This window comes from Chiloscyllium plagiosum, chromosome 1 (genome assembly GCF_004010195.1).
Source record: "Chiloscyllium plagiosum isolate BGI_BamShark_2017 chromosome 1, ASM401019v2, whole genome shotgun sequence".
Lineage (NCBI taxonomy): Eukaryota > Metazoa > Chordata > Chondrichthyes > Orectolobiformes > Hemiscylliidae > Chiloscyllium > Chiloscyllium plagiosum.
Genome location: NC_057710.1, coordinates 106742411 through 106759228, shown reverse-complemented (window position 1 = coordinate 106759228; position 16818 = coordinate 106742411). Strand labels below are relative to the sequence as shown.

Below are 16818 nucleotides of genomic sequence, written 5' to 3'. Positions count from 1 at the left end.
GAAGACATTTAATGTCTCGGTCTCCACTGCACTCCATGGCAATGAATTCCGCAGGCCCACCATTCTCTGGCAGAAGAAATGTCTCCTCATTTCTGTTTTAAATTGACCCCCTCTAATTCTAAGGCTGTGCCCACGAGTCCTAGCATTCCCACCTGATGGAAACAATTTCCCAGTATCCGTTTTTTCTAAGCCATGCATTATCTTGTAAGTTTCTATTTTATCTCCCCTCAACCTTCTAAACTCTAATGAATACAGTCCAGGATCCTCAGCCATTCATCGTATGTTAGGCCTACCATTCCAGGGATCATCCTTGCGAATCTCTGCTGGACACGCTCCTTCCTGAGGTGTGGGGCCCAAAACTGGACACAGTATTCAAAATGGGGCCTAACCAGAGCTTTATAAAGTCTCAGTAGAACATCACTGCTTTTACATTTCAACCCTCTTGAGATAAATAACCACATTACACTTGCTTTCTTAACCACGGAATCCACATGCAAGTCTACCTTTAGAGAATCCTGTACTAGCACTCCCAGGTCCCTTTGTACTTTGACTTTATGAATTTTCTCACTGTTTATAAGATAGTTCATGCCTGTGTTGTTTTTTCCAAAGTGCAAGATCTTGCATTTACTCACATTGAATTTCATCAGCCATTTCTTGGACCATTCTCCAAAACTGTCTAAATCTTTCTGTATCCTCCCCACCTCCTCAGTACTACCTGCCTGTCCACTTAATTTTGTATCATTGGCGAACTTTGCTAGAATGCCCCCAGTCTCTTCGTCCAGATCATTTATGTATAAAGTGAACAGTTGTGGCCCCAACACTAAACCCTGCGGGACACCACTTATCACCAGCTGCCATTCCAAAAAAAGGATCTCTTATCCCAGCTCTCTGCCTTCTGTTAGATAGCCAATCCTCAATCCATGCCAGCTCACCTCAAACATCATGAGCCCTCAACTTACTCAGCAGCCTCCTGTGAGGCACCTTACCAAAGGCCTTTTGGAAGTCTAGGTAGATAACATCTGCTGGGTTTCCCTGGTCAAACCTACTTGTTACCTCTTCAAAGAGTTAATGGAGAACTGCAGACCAGCATCTACTGGAAAGCAACACACACAGACCAGATGCTTAACTGTAGAAACAATCATCTCAACACCCACAAATGGAGCTGCATCAGGACATCATTTAAACAGGCTGCAACACACTGCAGCACCCAAGAACTACAAGCAACAGAAGAAAAGATACCTATACTTGGCATTCAAGATGAACAGGTACTCGATAAACACAGTCCACCAATTCTTAAACAAACCAAAACAAGTAGACACAACACGCCCAGAAACTCTAGCCACACTGCCATACATTAAAGACATCTCTGCGATGACTACCAGACTACTCTGACCCCTTGGCATCATGGTAGCCCACAAGTCTACCAACACACTGAAAGAACTACTGATGAACCTAAAGGCCCCAATAACCAGCAAAACGAATGTCATTTACAAAGTACCGTGCAAGGACTGTAACAAACACTACATTGGACAGACAGGCAGAAAACTAGCCACTAGGATACATGTACACCAACCAGCCACAAAAAGACACGACCAACTATCACTAGTATCCTTACGTACAGGCGAAGAAGGACATCACTTCGATTGGGACAACACATCCATCCTAGGACAGGCTGAACAGAGACACTCATGAGAATTCCTAGAGGCCTAGCATTGAAATTGGAACTCCATTAATAAACACATCGATTTGGACCCCATTTACCAACCTTTGAGAAAAAAGAACTGGAAATGATATCACCCACTTTAAGAGACCAAGACATGTAAATAGAAAGCACGATAGAATACCAGCCCTTCACCAGAAACTCACTGGTGATGTTACCTAGCATGGTGATGAAACATCTGAAAACAAACCTGCTAGCTCAGCGACTTACAACCTGAACCCCAACCTGCTACAAATATTCTCAAAAATTGCATACATAAAAGATGTTTACATTACTTCAATTACATAATGCCTTATAATGACAAACATTTAATCCATATGCATTATCCGTTGTACCAACAAATATTAGAACGCATAGACCTATTTCAAACAGTCTACAACCACTTGTATCTGTAAATCAAATTGTGAAATGACAGGTACTTTCTTGTGATAATAGTTGAGACTCAGACATTAAGCACTAATTCAGCAATAGAAACCCTCAGGATTATGGAAACAAAAAGACTGAACTACCAAGCAATAATTGACTTGTCCCTTGGCAGTAGCTTTTGACAGGCTCTCTTAACAGTTTTGTTAGATCTTGACATGTTTGACATATATTCTTTACTGTTTCTTCTGACAGTTTTGACAGTTAATTTTGACTGTTCTGTGAATAGTTCCAATTATTTTGACAGTTAATGAGTTTGTGCACTCTTGTGCACCCTCATCTCACTTTTAACAACTCCAAAGAGGACCTTACCTCCCAAAGGGAACTGTACCTGCCTACAAAACTGTGTCTTGACTATCCAAAGGAATACACAAAGTTCAGACCATTCTGCACATTTTGGGTTTCACTGTCTTTGAGTACAAAAAATTGACTTCAGTTGACAATTTAAATGGTTAGCTTGCTCTTGAAACTTGCATGGGAAATCCTAATGCACCTGAATTTCCACCCTGCAAAAATAGAAGTGTCATTTTCAGGAACAGTTCTTGCAATTTTTGGCCAGTTCTGTCGTTTTTTTCAAGACACAGAGACTCTTCTCTGTCATAACAAAAATCCATATCCTAATGTTGAAATGTTCTAAACCATATGGCAAGGTATAAAACTTGGACAATATCAAACAATGTGATGGTGATGTCAGCCTCCTTCCAGGTCATGGTTGCAGCCACCTCCAGAAAGTTGCTTCCATGGAGGGCAGAGCTTTACATTTATCCAGAAGCATTCTATGTTGCAATTTCACTTTTATTATGCTTTGATGGAAAAACATGAAAGTGTCATTTCACATGTCACTATTCTTATTTCTCATTGGTCTTGCCTTAAACTACATCCTGTATCAACATGCATGCAAAATTAAGTAGCTGAATTGTGTCCCTCGAGTGTGCATTTAACATGGGGAAATATGATACACATCTTGGATTGAGGCCATTCTTCTTTATAAGTTCCCAAAGCTTTTAGGGTCAAATGTAATATGCAGTCATCATTGATGCAGTTCCTTCTGATTGTTTTCTACATTTTGAGAGAAGTGAAAAGCAAACTATCTGCTGTATGATGTAGGGCACATTAAAGCTATAATAGTTTTCATTGGTGTAACAATCGTGAGTGGATTAGAAATATTCTTCTGGGATTTGTTTCAAAATTTTATATGTAACTCTTAAAATAATTGTAATTTTGTTTTAAGAATTTACTTTCTCAAAACTATTTCAGAAATTATTTCAGAAAACTTGTATATATTACCTTCAAGAGTTGTATAAAGGTGCAAGTAGCTGTCTGCATTAATAGAAAAATACAATATGAATGTTTACAGTTGTTATTTGAAGGGCAATAACATAAAACAACTAGCATATATTACATTTTAACTATAATGTGAGGATGGAATTGCATTTGAAGCAGATGTGGTCATAGTCAGCTATGTTCCAGTTCCTTCCTACGGATTACTTTTGCTTCTCCTCCATTAGGAAATATCTTCACAGCCTAGATGAAGTTTTTAATGTTATTCAGTCATGTAAAACTAATCTTTTGTTTACTTCTAGTTCTGTCTGAACAAGACAGTGCTGCAGCTCAGCAGTATATTCGACAGGGTTGTCCTACAGGACTACGTGCAGATATGTGGGCACTCATTCTGAATATTGATAACCAACTGGAGGTAATGAACTTCTCATTATGCATACTTTTGTGAATCTGTGTAAACCAGTTGTTTTTTTTCATACTGATAGGTGAGTTCTACTTACATTATGAACTTTTATTCCTGCGTCAATTTGGCATTTACATGACATTACTTGATTCCACTTCACTTTAAACTCAGGCCTTTAGAGATTTATCTTATGATGAACTGGAAAATTTTGCTGTTGTATTGAAACTTAATAATATCCTAATTTACATTGGTACAGCATTGAAACAGGGCTTTCCTCCCAGGGATAGATATTTTGTCCCATTTATTCTAATTGCCCTTTACCTGGTAATTTGCTGTACTTTGTAAATTTAACTAATTTCCCTTAGAATTTAGAAACCTGTTTCAACAGTGGTTTGTGATAAAACATTCAATATTTTCAGCACTGTAAATGCATTTGTTTAGCCATCCCTCTTATTATTTCTGTGGTCAATCTTAAATTTCATCCCTTTTGTTACTGGTCAGTGGAAACAACCTTTCACTATTTATTTAATCAAATCACAATCTTGAAGATCTGTTGGGTTATTCCATAATTTCTGACAGTCTAGCTAAGAAAAAGTGTAACTCCAAGTACCTCTGCAAAACAAATCTTTTCTCTTGGTATAGTCCTACTGTATTTACCCTGTATCTTTTCTATTGGTTTTTTTTATTGTTCGTTTAATGGAGTCCCCATAACTGCATGCAGTATTTCAACTCAGTGATAAATAGTACGCAGGTAGGTTCTAAGTGCCTATCAATATTTGGTGAGGCATCCCAAGGTCAGTGCCCCAAGATTCTAGAAACAGTGCAAAATAACACAAGTATTGTCTTGGCCTTTAGAGTTGATGGGAAGAGAATCTAGGAGAAACTTACAATTGTTTGATTGCTTGGGCATCTTTGGCAGTTCTGGGATGAGAAAAACTGCCACGAGATTTGAAAGCACTAGTAAAGGGATTTTGGGAATGAAATAGAAATCATAATGGAGAGTTCCTGTCTTTGAAGATTATTGTGCTGTGGTCATATAGAGGTGAGAATCAGGGCTGAGTAGCCTGTGGTAAAAGAAAGCTGAGGATAATAGGTTCTGAATTGTCACATACTTATTTTGAAACCTCTTGTCCCATCACCATGCTTTAGACCCCTATTAACTTATTTCTCCCACAACACCTCATTTTGCTTCTTTCACACTTGCAGATTACAATCTCTACTGCTTTCCTCATTGTCAACAGATTTCTGATTTTTAAAAAAATGCACTTGTCTTAAAGCACTTCGGAATAAATTTACTGCTTCTCATAACTCATATATTGATAATTAAAAGCCGAAAATATTTCTTTATTTGATATATGCCTTTCCCCTGTAATAAATAGACATTGCCATTGAGTATATCAACTTGTACAGTATTTAGTTAAGATGTATTTCCATATACGAACATAAACTATTTCAGAAAATGCTCAAAAGTTTATCATTGACTCATATTTAATATAATAATGGGAATTTTGCCCACCTGTTGAAGAATTGGTGGGAATCCCTGTGCTGCTTTTGACTGAGGTGCCTGATGCCTGTATGTGAAAAATCAGGCACTTATCTGGGCAGCTTCAGGTCTCCTGCCCAATTAAGCCCTAAGTAGAGAAGAAATCCTGCCTCCAAGAGAAGCTGACCGTTCAGAGGCAGGCAGCTCTACAATATGCACTGAAATCTCAGTAGTCTCCACTCTCAGTTCCATGATGGGACCTTCACCAAGGATCGCCAATGGAAAGATGGGTCAGATGGGGTCAGAGGAAGGGGTTGCTGGTGAGGGCTTCCTGTAGAGTCGCCTATTTCTGATGCCAAATCTTGAGATCAGGAATACGGTGTCCTTTAGTGAGACATACCCCTCCCACCACTCCTGGTAGGCCAGTCGTAAACCCAATAGGCTTTTCTAGACAGTTTCCCTCCATGGCAAGCTCACCATCTGCCACTGGTTGAATGCCAACAGTAGTGGGCATGGGCCATACTGGTCCCAAAAGTGATAACTTACTCTCAATTTGCCTCCTAGTGGGAATGCCACCACCTGTAAGCCTCTTGCTCTTGATTAGAGGGAAGTAGGAGGGGTTATCGAACTTCAACTTCCATGCTAACATAGCCTCGACTTCCCAACCTCCAAACCTACTCAGGATACATTAAATTTCATGACTCGCATTTTTTTAAAATCAAAAGACATACATAACATTTTGGGAGAGGCTGTTAAAAAGGACACAAAACTTGCATCAAGTTAACCTTAATACTTATTCTTGAATGTCCGTCAGAGATCTTGAGGTACATAATCCTGTGTATGATAGTTTCTGCAAAAGATGTTATAAAGGAATGTGCAGGTTATAAAAGCTCTGCTATTGTAGTCGTATTAAAACTGGGCAGCAGTTTCTGCCAACTGTACAAATGCATTTCAATTCAATTCGATTCAATTGTAATTGTTAATTTAGACATTTACTGTGGATTCATTGTACCTTTGTTAAAAATCATAAAAATGAATAACTAACAACGAAAAATACCTAATTGCAAACTCTGAACAATGTAAAATTCAATGCTGTCATGGGGCCGCGCTATTGATTCTCTCTGCAAACAAATAAGTTAATCATTTTGGCAAGAGGGTGAGGAGAGGGGATGAGTAGGAAGATAAAATATTTCCAAGAAGATGCGACAAGCAATGGGTGCACATAAATGTTGAGTCCCTAATAGCATAGAAGCATAGGGACCACTGAATTGAATTTCCTCCTTCTTCCATGACCGTTGTCTATTTCAATGGGCCTGCCTTTTTAACTGTAAGAAAGAAACCCTGTCTTTATTAAAATAGTGAGTCACCTAGTCTTTTTATCTTAAGAGCATATAAATTCAGTTCACAAACCTAGTTTTAGTGAGTCTAAGTGTTTGCAATTGTTAGATAATAAATAGATTTTTACAACATAGAAAAAGCTTTTTGATTGTAGTTGGCATTAAACTGAAATCTACAGTTCAAATGTTGTAATTGCCTGCATTGTACAAATTTTTAACAACTGTTGGATTTAATTGAGAAGAACTTGAATGAAAATACATCCTCAATAAATGAGTCACTTGGCACAGTGGCACAATGGTTAGCACTACTGCATCAAGGACCCAGGTTCAATTGGGTAACAGTCTATGTGGAGTTAGTACCTTCTCTCCATATCTGTGTGGGTTTCCTCTGGGTGCTTCAGTTTCTTCCCACGGTCCAAGGATGTGCAAGTTAGGTAGATTGGCCATGCTAAAAGCCCCAAGTGAGACCATGGGGATGAGGTGGGGGAGGTGGCTTTAGGTCGATGGGCTGAATGCCCTCTTTTCTACAGGGATTCTGTGAGATAGACCATTTATCTCAGGAGCATATAAAACTTGTCAGCTTAATTGGACTTTCAATAGTGTGTCAGAGTGAAGGGGAAGAGATATTCTATTCCTTTTGCTTCTGCTTTTTTTCCCTAAATCTTCTCAGCTTCAGGAATTGATTCCTGCTCTGGTACAGGAGAAGAAGCCATTATTTGATGAGTATCTGGTAAGTGACTAGAGTTTATTCCGTTCTACAAACTGCAACAACTAGTGGAAAGGTTTACAAAATATGTAAAACACGAGTAAATACAAACTTGAATAAAAAGTTGCATAGTTCCTTAGTTGTCTTGATAATTGGACAGGTGATGTGTCACGGCTGCAGAATGTGAGCTATCCTGATTGGCAATTTAGTATAATTGGCAGTTTGGTCATACTAAACATCCTGCAGTGCATTTGAAGTTTGAGTAGCTTTGGTTCAGAGGTTAAGAGTTGGAGGCTGAACTACAGGCGCTGTAATACATCAGGAAGGAGGAAAGTTACCTGAGTTCTTCTTGCTGGGAGGCGGTCACATCTCTTAGGATTGCATGGTCTGATTTGGTCAGTGTGCAGGGACAAGAGAGTGTGACAGCAAGTGAGGCAGGAAAAGGGACGTAGAGGGCAGGAACAAAGGAAATTCAGCCTTTGCACTTTTCCAACAAGTATGAGGTTCTTTGTCTAGACGAAGTGAGGGTTGCAGAGAGGGTTGAGCTAACTTGCAAAGGCACAGTGGTAGTGGAAACTATTCAAGATGAAGGAGTAACAAAGAATGTAGTGTTAATACAAAACAGTATAGTGAGAGGAATTGACACTGCTCTGTGCACCAAAGAATATCAGCACGTATGGCTTTGTTGCCTACCCAGTTCCAGGGTTTGAGACATATGCACAAGACTAGGGAAAAACCCAAAGTGAGAGAGGAGGATCCAGTCATTGTGGTCCATTTAGGTACCAACAACATAGGCAGGATAAACAAGGAGTTTTGCACAGTTAGTATGAGGATCTAGGTATCAATTAAGAAGCAGAATCTCACAGGTCAAAATCTCTATTATTACCAGTTGCATGGGCAAATTAGCATCAGATCAGAGATGAGTGTGTGATTCAAAGACTGGTTTGGGTAAGGTAGATTCTGGTTCGTGTGGCACTGGCACCATTACTGGAGAAAGTGCAATGGGAAAAGTGTCCATCCAAACCATGCTGGGGCCAATGTTCTTGCTAACTACAGGACAAAAAAGGGAAAGTATTTTCAATTGAATAGTGGGGGCAAAGGATCTAATATAGGATTATATGGTAAATCAAAGTGTATTCCAAAGGCCAAAGAGTATTAATACAGAAAATGATAAACAGCAAAACAAGAAGGTATAGCAAGTAAGGATTTAAAAGTCAACCAACAGAAAAGTCCAGAATTTAATAAAAAAATAAAAGGATAAAACTAAAGTTATATCTAGCACTGCTGCCTCACAGAGCCAGGGAACTGGGTTTGATCCCAGCACTGGGTGACTATGTGAGGTGTTTGCACATTCTCTCCAAATCTGCATAGTTTTCCACTAAGTGTTCTGGTTTCCTCTCACACTCCAAAGATGTGCAGTTTAGTTGGAATCGCCGTGCTAAAAGAAATTGTGCTGTGGTGTCCAGGGATGTGCAGGTTAGGGGAGTTAACCATGATAGAAAAACCCCATGCAGGATTATAGGGAAAGGGGGGAAGGGTCTGGATGGGATGCTGTTTGATGGGCTGAATGGCCTCTTTCTGCACTGTAGGGATTCTGTGATTCTATGATCTGACTACACTTAACAATTGAAACAAAATAGATGAACTGAGAATGCAAATAGAAATGAGTAAGTATGATCTGGTAGCTAATATGAAAACATGGCTGCAGATAATATGGATTGTGATCTTAATCTTGAATGTTACAGGGCATGTAGGGCTGACAGGAGATTAGGAAAAGCTGAAGTTGGGGGGTGGAGATGGCTCTGTTATTAATGATAGTATTAGCACCATACTTTTTTTAAGTTAAGAAAACCAAGGTATGGAATCAGTTTGGATATAATTGAGAAATTACAAAGGCAATAAGTTATTTCTGGAGTGGTATCCAGGTTCCTGAACAGGAACATAAAGAATCATAAAGGAGGAAATAATGAGCCCTTGTCAGAGAGGCATGTTGATAATCATTGGAGATTTTAATCTACATGTTAATTGGAAAAGTCAAATGGACAAATGTTGCCAAATGAGGAGTTCATAGAATGATTTGGGCAAGTTTCTTAGAATAGCATGTTCTGGAGCCAAGCAGAGAGCAAGCTATTCTAGACATGATATTGTGTAACAAGACAGGATTAATTAACAATTATCCAGTGAAGGTGTATCTAGCTACCACTAACCATAATGTGATAAGTCCTGATGGACTTCATCTTGAATCTTAAAAGACATTTTTGAATCATTGGAATCTCTTCTGGGGTAGAAGTGACCTGTACAAAAGGACAGATTGCACCTAAATTGGAAAGGGACTAATATGCTGGCAGGGAGATTTGCTAGAGCTGCTCAGGAGGATTTAAATGAGCAAAGTGTGGGCGTGAGGGGAGGAGTGGGGTGGATTTGGTGGGACCTGGGGAGGTGGTGAGGAAAGAGATCAATCTGAGACTGGTACACTTGAGAAAAGGAGTGAGACAAACAGTCAGGGCAGACAGGGACAAAGCTGAGAACAAGGTAAGGCTAATAAATTAAACTGCATTTATTTCAATGCAAGACACCAACAGGGAAGGCAAATGAACTCAGGGCATGGTTAGAAACATGGCACTGGGATATCATAGCAATTTCGGAAACCTGGAATGGACAAAACTTGCTGCTTAATGTTCCAGGATGTAACTGCTACAGGAAGGACAGAAAGGGAGGCAATGGGTTGGGGGGAGTGGTGTTTTTGATAAGGGATAGCATTGCAACAGTACTTAGGGAGGAAATTCCTGGATAACATCCAGGGAAATGATTTGGATGGAACTGAGAAATAAGAAAGGGATGATCACTTTATTGGGATTGTATTATAGACCCCTAATTGTCAGAGGGAAATTGAGAAGCAAATTTTTAAGGAGATCTCAGCTACCTGTAAGAATAAAAGGGTGGTTTATGGTAGGGGATTTTAACTTTCCAAACATAGACTGGGACTGCCATAGTGTTAAGGGTTAAGATGGAGAGGAATTTATTAAGCATGTACAAGAAAAGATTCTGATTCAGTATGTGGATGTACCAACACGAGAATTTGCAAAACTTGACCTACTCTTGGGAAACAAGGCAGGGCAGGTGACTGAGGTGACACTGGGGGAGCGCTTTGGGGCCAGTGACCATAATTCTATTAGATTTAAAATAATAATGGAAAAGGATAGACCAGATCTAAAAGTTGAAATTCTAAATTGGAGAAAGGCCAATTTCGATGGAATTAGGGAAGACATTTCAAAAGCTGATTGGGGCAGATGTTCACAGGTAAAGGGACGGCTGGAAAATGGGAAGCCTTCAGAAATGAGATAGCGAGAGTCCAAAGACAGTATATTCTTGTTAGGGTGAAAGGGAAGGCTGGTAGGTATAGGGAATGCTGGATGACTAAAGAAATTGAGGGTTTGGTTAAGAAAAAGAAGGAAGCACATGTCAGGTATAGACAGGATAGATCGAGTGAATACTTCGAAGAGTATAAAGGCAGTAGAAGTATACTTAAGAGGGAAATCAGGAGGACAAAAAGGGGACATGAGATAGCTTTGGCAAATAGAGTTAAGAAGAATCTAAAGGGTTTTTACAAATACGTTAAGGACAAAAGGGTAACTAGGGATAGAATAGGGCCCCTCAAAGATCAGCAAGATGACCTTTGTGTAGAGCCACAGAAAATGGGGGAGATACTAAATGAGTATTTTGCAGCAGTATTTACTGTGGAAAAGGATATGGAAGATATATACTATAGGGAAATAGATGGTGACATCTTGGAAAATGTCCATATTACAAAGGAGGAAGTGCTGGATGTCTTGAAACGCATAAAAATAGATAAATCCCCAGGACCTGATCAGGTGTACCCTAGAACTCTGTGGGAAGCTAGGAAAGTGATTGCCGGGTCTCTTGCTGAGATATTTGTATCATCGATAGTCACAGGTGAGGTGCCGGAAGACTGGAGGTTGGCTAATGTGGTGCCACTATTTAAGAAAGGTGGTGAGGACAAGCCAGGGAACTATGCACCAGTGAGCCTGACGTTGCTGGTGGGCAAGTTGTTGGTGGGAATGCTGAAGGAGAGGATGTACATGTATTTGGAAAAGCAAGGACTGATTAGGGATAGTCTGCGTGGGAAATCATGTCTCACAAACTTGATTTAGTTCTTTGAAGAAGTAACAAAGAGGATTGATGAGGGCAGAGCAGTAGACATGATCTATAGGACTCCAGTAAGGCGTTCGACAAAGTTCACCAGGGGAGACTGATTAGCAAGGTTAGATCTGATGGAATACAAGGAGAACTAGCCATTTGGATACAGAGCTGGCTCAAAGGTAGAAGACAGAGTGTGGTGGTGGAAGGTTGTTTTTCAGACTGGAGGCCTGTGACCAGTGGAGTGCCACAGAGATTGGTGCAGGGTCCACTACGTCATTTATATAAATGCTTTGGATGTGAGCACAAGGAGTACAGTTAATAAATTTGGAGATGACACCAAAATTGGAGGGTGTAGTGGACAGTGAAGAAGGTTACCTCGGATTACAATGGGATCTTGATCAGATGGGCCAGAAGGACTGAGGAGTGGCAGATGGAGTTTAATTTAGATAAATGCAAAGTGCTTCATTTTGGGAAAGCAAATCTTAGCAGGACTTATCCACTTAATGGTAAAGTCCTAGGGAGTGTTGCTGAACAAAGAGACCTTGGAGTGCAAGTTCATTGCTGCTTGAAAGTAGAGTTGCAGGTAGATAGGATAGTGAAGAAGGCATTTGGTATGCTTTCCTTTATTGGTCAGAGTATTGAGTACAGGAGTTGGGAGGTCATGTTGTGGCTGTACAGGACATTAGTTAGGCCACTTGTGGAATATTGCGTGCAACTTTGGTCTCCTTCCTGTCAGAAGGTTGTTGTGAAACTTGAAAGGATTCAGAAAAGTGTTTTCCCAGGTTGATGCCAGAATTGGAGGATTTGAGCTATAGGGATAGGTTGAATAGGCTGGGGCTGTGTTCCCTGGAGCGTCGGAGGCTGAGGGGTGACCTTGTACAGGTTTATAAAATCATGAAGGGCATGGATAGGGTAAATAGACAAGGCCTTTTCCCTGGGGTGGGGGAGTGGGTTAAGGGTGTGAGGGGAAAAATATAAAAGAGATTTGTGAAGGTTTGTAGCTCAGGTTGAGGTTTAGGGTGTAGGTTTGCTTGCTGAGCTGTAGGTTTGATATCCAGACGTTTCATTACTTGGCTAGGTAACATCATCAGTGGCGACCTCCAAGTGAAGCAAAGCTGTTGTCTCCTGCTTTCTATTTATATGTTTGTCCTGGATGGGGTTCCTGGGTTTGTGGTGATGTATTTCCTGTTCGTTTTCTGAGGGGTTGATAGATCGTATTTAGATCTATGTGTTTGTTTATGGCGTTGTGATTGGAGTGCCAGGCCTCTAGGAATTCTCTGGCATGTCTTTGCTTAGCCTGTCCCAGGATAGATGTGTTGTCCCAGTCGAAATGGTGGTTTTTTTCATCCGTGTGTAGGGCTACGAAGGAGAGAGGGTCATGTCTTTTTGTGGCTAGCTGGTGTTCGTGTATCCTGGTGGCTAACTTTCTTCCTGTTTGTCCTACGTAGTGTTTGTTGCAGTCCTTACATGGAATTTTGTAGATGACGTTGGTTTTGTCCATGGGTTGTACTGGGTCTTTTTTGTCCATGGGTTGTACTGGGTCTTTTAAGTTTGTTTGAGAGTGTTGGTGGGTTTGTGTGCTACCTAGGATTCCGAGGGGTCTTAGTAGTCTGGCTGTCATTTCTGAAACTTCTTTGATGTATGATAAGGTGGTTAGGGTTTCTGGCTGTGTTTGGTCTGCTTGTCGTGGTTTGTTCTTGAGGAAACTGCGGACTGTATTTTTTGAGTATCTGTTCTTCTTGAATACGTTGTATAGGTGGTTCTCCTCTGTTTTCCGATGTTTGTCTGTGTTGCAGTGTGTGGTGGCTCTTTGGAATAGTGTTCTGATACAGCTTCGTTTGTGTGTTGGGATGGTTGCTGGTGTAGTTAAGTATTTGGTCAATGTTTGTTGGTTTTCTGTATCCGCAGGTTTGTAGTTCTCCGTTGTCCTTTCTTTCGACTGTGATGTCCAGGAATGCGAGTTTGTTGTCGGTTTCTTCCTCCTTGGTGAACTTTATGCCTGTGAGGGTGTTGTTGATGATGATGTTAAATGTCTCCTCTATCTTGTTTCGTTTTGTGGTGACAAAGGTGTCATCTACGTAGCGGACCCAGATTTTTGGTTTGATGGTTGGTCGGGCTGTTTGTTCTAGTCTTTGCATTACAGCTTCTGCTATGAATCCTGATAGCGGAGATCCCATGGGTGTGTTGTTGGTTTGTTTGTAGATTATGTTGTTGAAGTTGAAGTGGGTGGTGAGGCACAGGTCCACTAGCTTCATGATGTTTTCGTTGGTAATGTGATTGATGGTGTTTGGGGTGTGTGTGATGATCTCTTCTAAAAGTGTGGTAAGTGTTTCCTTTGCCAGGTCGATGTTGATGGAGGTGAACAGTGCTGTTACGTCAAATGAAATCATTGTTTTGTCTTCCTCTATTTTGGTATTTTTGATGATTTTTAGGAATTCCTAGGTAGAGTGGATGGAGTGCTATGACTCTTCTACTAGGTATTTCAGTCTTGCGTGTAGTTCTTTGGTCAGTCTGTAAGTTGGTGTTCCCGGTAGTGAGACTATGGGTCTGAGGGGGGCTCCTGGTTTATGGATTTTTGGTAGTCCCTCTCTCCCTCGTAGCCCTACACACGGATGAAAAAAATCCATCATTTCGACTGGGACAACACATCTATCCTGGGACAGGCTAAGCAAAGACATGCCAGAGAATTCCTAGAGGCCTGGCATTCCAATCACAACGCCATAAACAAACACATAGATCTAGATACCATCTATCAACCCCTCAGAAAATGAACAGGAAATTACATCACCACAAACCCCAGGAACCCTATCCAGGACAAACATATAAATAGAAAGCAGGAGACAACAGCTTTGCTTCACTTGGAGGTCGCCACTGATGATGTTACCTAGCCAGGTAATGAAACGTCTGGATATCAAACCTACAGCTCAGTGAGCAAACCTACACCCTTTATGAAAGAGACCTATGGGGAAACTTTTTCATGCAGAGGGTGGTACGTGTATGGAATGGGGGCTAGAGGAAGCAGTGGAGGCTTGTACAATTGCTACATTTAAAAGACATCTGGATAGGTATATGAACAGGAAGTGTTTGTCAGGATATGGGCTGGGTGCTGGCAGGTTGGACTAGATTTGGTTGAGATATCTGGTCGGCAAGAATGAGTTGGACCGAAGGGTCTGTTTATATGCTGTACATCTCTGTGACTAAATGACTAAGTGAGATATTTGATGCATTGAGTTTAACTTTCTAAAACTCTCTTAATTCAGGTCCCATTACATTGGAAAATAGCTAATGTAATTCCTTTATTCCAAAAAGGAGGGAAAGGAGGGAATTACAGCCAATTAGCTTAACTTTTATCAGAGGGTAAATGTTAGAAACTTTTATTAAAGAAGCGATAGGAACTCATTTTGATAAGTTGAAGGTAATTACATCGAGTCATCATGGATTTGTGTAGGGAAGTCACATAGGACCAAATTAGTAGAATTATTTGAGGAGGTGAATGTGCTGGAGACAAATGAGAACCATTGCATACAAACAAAGAACAAAGAAAATTTACAGCCCAGGCACAGGCCCTTCGGCCCTCCAAGCCTGAGCCGATCCAAATCTACTATCTAAAGCTGTTGCCCAATTCCTAAACATCTGTGTTCCTCTGCTCCCCACCTACTCATGCCACTGTCTAAACGCATCTTAAATGAATCTACCGTGCCTGCCTCTACCACCTCTGCTGGCAACATGTCCCAGGTACCTACCACCCTCTGTGTAAAGTACTTGCCACGTATATCCCCCTTAAATGTTTCACCTTTCACCTTGAAAGCGTGATCTCTCGTTATTGAATCCTTCACCCTGGGCAAAAGCTTACTTCTACCTACCCTGTCTATACCCTTCATGATTTTATAGACCTCAATCAGGTCCCCCCTCGATCTCCTTTTTTCTAATGAAAACAAACCTAACCTACTCAACCTCTCTTCATAGCTCGTACCTTCCATACCAGGCAACATCCTCGTAAACCTTCTCTGCACCCTCTCCAAAGCGTCCACATCCTTTTGGTAATGTGGCGACCAGAACTGTACATAGTTTTCTAAATGTAGCCGAACCAACGTTGTTTACGGTTTTTTTTTAATAGATATTTTTATTATAAATTTAACATTTTTACAAGTTTACAAAAATAAACAAAACTCTCAAGTACAAACATTGATATACAATTAAATCTTAAATATATAATCACCAAAATTTAACAAAAGAAAAATACCGAGAAAGAAGAAAAAACAAAACTCAGCTAACTACTAATCTAACCTACAACTAACCAGAGTGTATATTTAAGTCTCTTACATTATTCAAATAAGAGAAAGAGAAAAAAAACCGGATAACATAGAAATTGGGTAGTGAGATACATGCTCGGAATGTGTTAACATCAAATGTAACAAAACCCGTATTCGTGCGGGATTCCTCTCCCAAGGGGCCCCGGACCAGCCAGGTTCGTAATCTCAATTAAATAAAAGCCCTTGTTAGGATAGCCGAAATATCTGTATTCAGAAAATTCAAGAAGGGCTGCCATATTTTATAAAATAACTCGGTCCTTCGGTGCACCATATTTGTAAGGAAGTCAAGGGGAATACATTCCATAATTAATCTGTGCCATAATTAATCTGTGCCAATTTGAAAGTCCAGGGGGGCCCTCAGCCACCCAGTTTACCAAAGTACTTTTCCGTGTACAGAAAGAGAGAATAGAAAATAGTCTCTTCTCGTGCATGTCCAAGGAGGGAAAGTTCGAAAAGCCCAAAAGGAGAGATACAGGGTCCACTTTAATTTCCGTTCCTAAAATTTCTGTCAGGGTACTTGCTACTTTAGTCCAGTATCTACGGATCTTATGACAGGTCCATAGGCAATGTACAAGAGTGCCCACCTCTATTTTACATTTGGGACACATTGGAGATGCTCCTGTCTTAAATTTTGCCAATTGATCCGGTGCTATTTGGGCCCTATGAAGTATCTTCAGCTGGATAGCCTGAGTTCTGTTACAGATGGTGATTCTTCTGGCGTTTTCCCAAATGTCATTCCATGTTTCTATAGAGATTTCTAGTCCCAATTCCTGATCCCATGTTTTAAGCAGATTGTCCATATCTCCCAATACCTCATCATGTAATAAATTATAAATAGTACTGATGGAGGATACCCCCATTGATCGTACTACTCTACATTCTCTATCTGATTTATAAAGAATATCTAATAACGTAGTCTTCTTCTGGATATAATCTCGAATTTGGAAGTATTGAAAGAGTCTCCATTAGGTAATCCGAATTTCTGACGCAG

General features: G+C 40.4%; 1 protein-coding gene across 3 annotated transcripts in view; it reads left to right on the top strand.

Moving 5' to 3' along the window:
* The window catches only part of tbc1d19 (TBC1 domain family, member 19), a 141044-nt gene that overhangs the window by 55708 nt on the left and 68518 nt on the right, over positions 1-16818 (top strand). For 2 of the 3 annotated variants that reach the window (XM_043693542.1, XM_043693561.1), the window contains exons 11-12: positions 3727-3839; positions 7318-7377. In XM_043693542.1, coding sequence (XP_043549477.1) covers positions 3727-3839; positions 7318-7377 — 173 coding nt within the window. The remainder of the gene's footprint in view (positions 1-3726; positions 3840-7317; positions 7378-16818) is intronic. The other variant, XM_043693551.1, reaches the window with a different exon arrangement.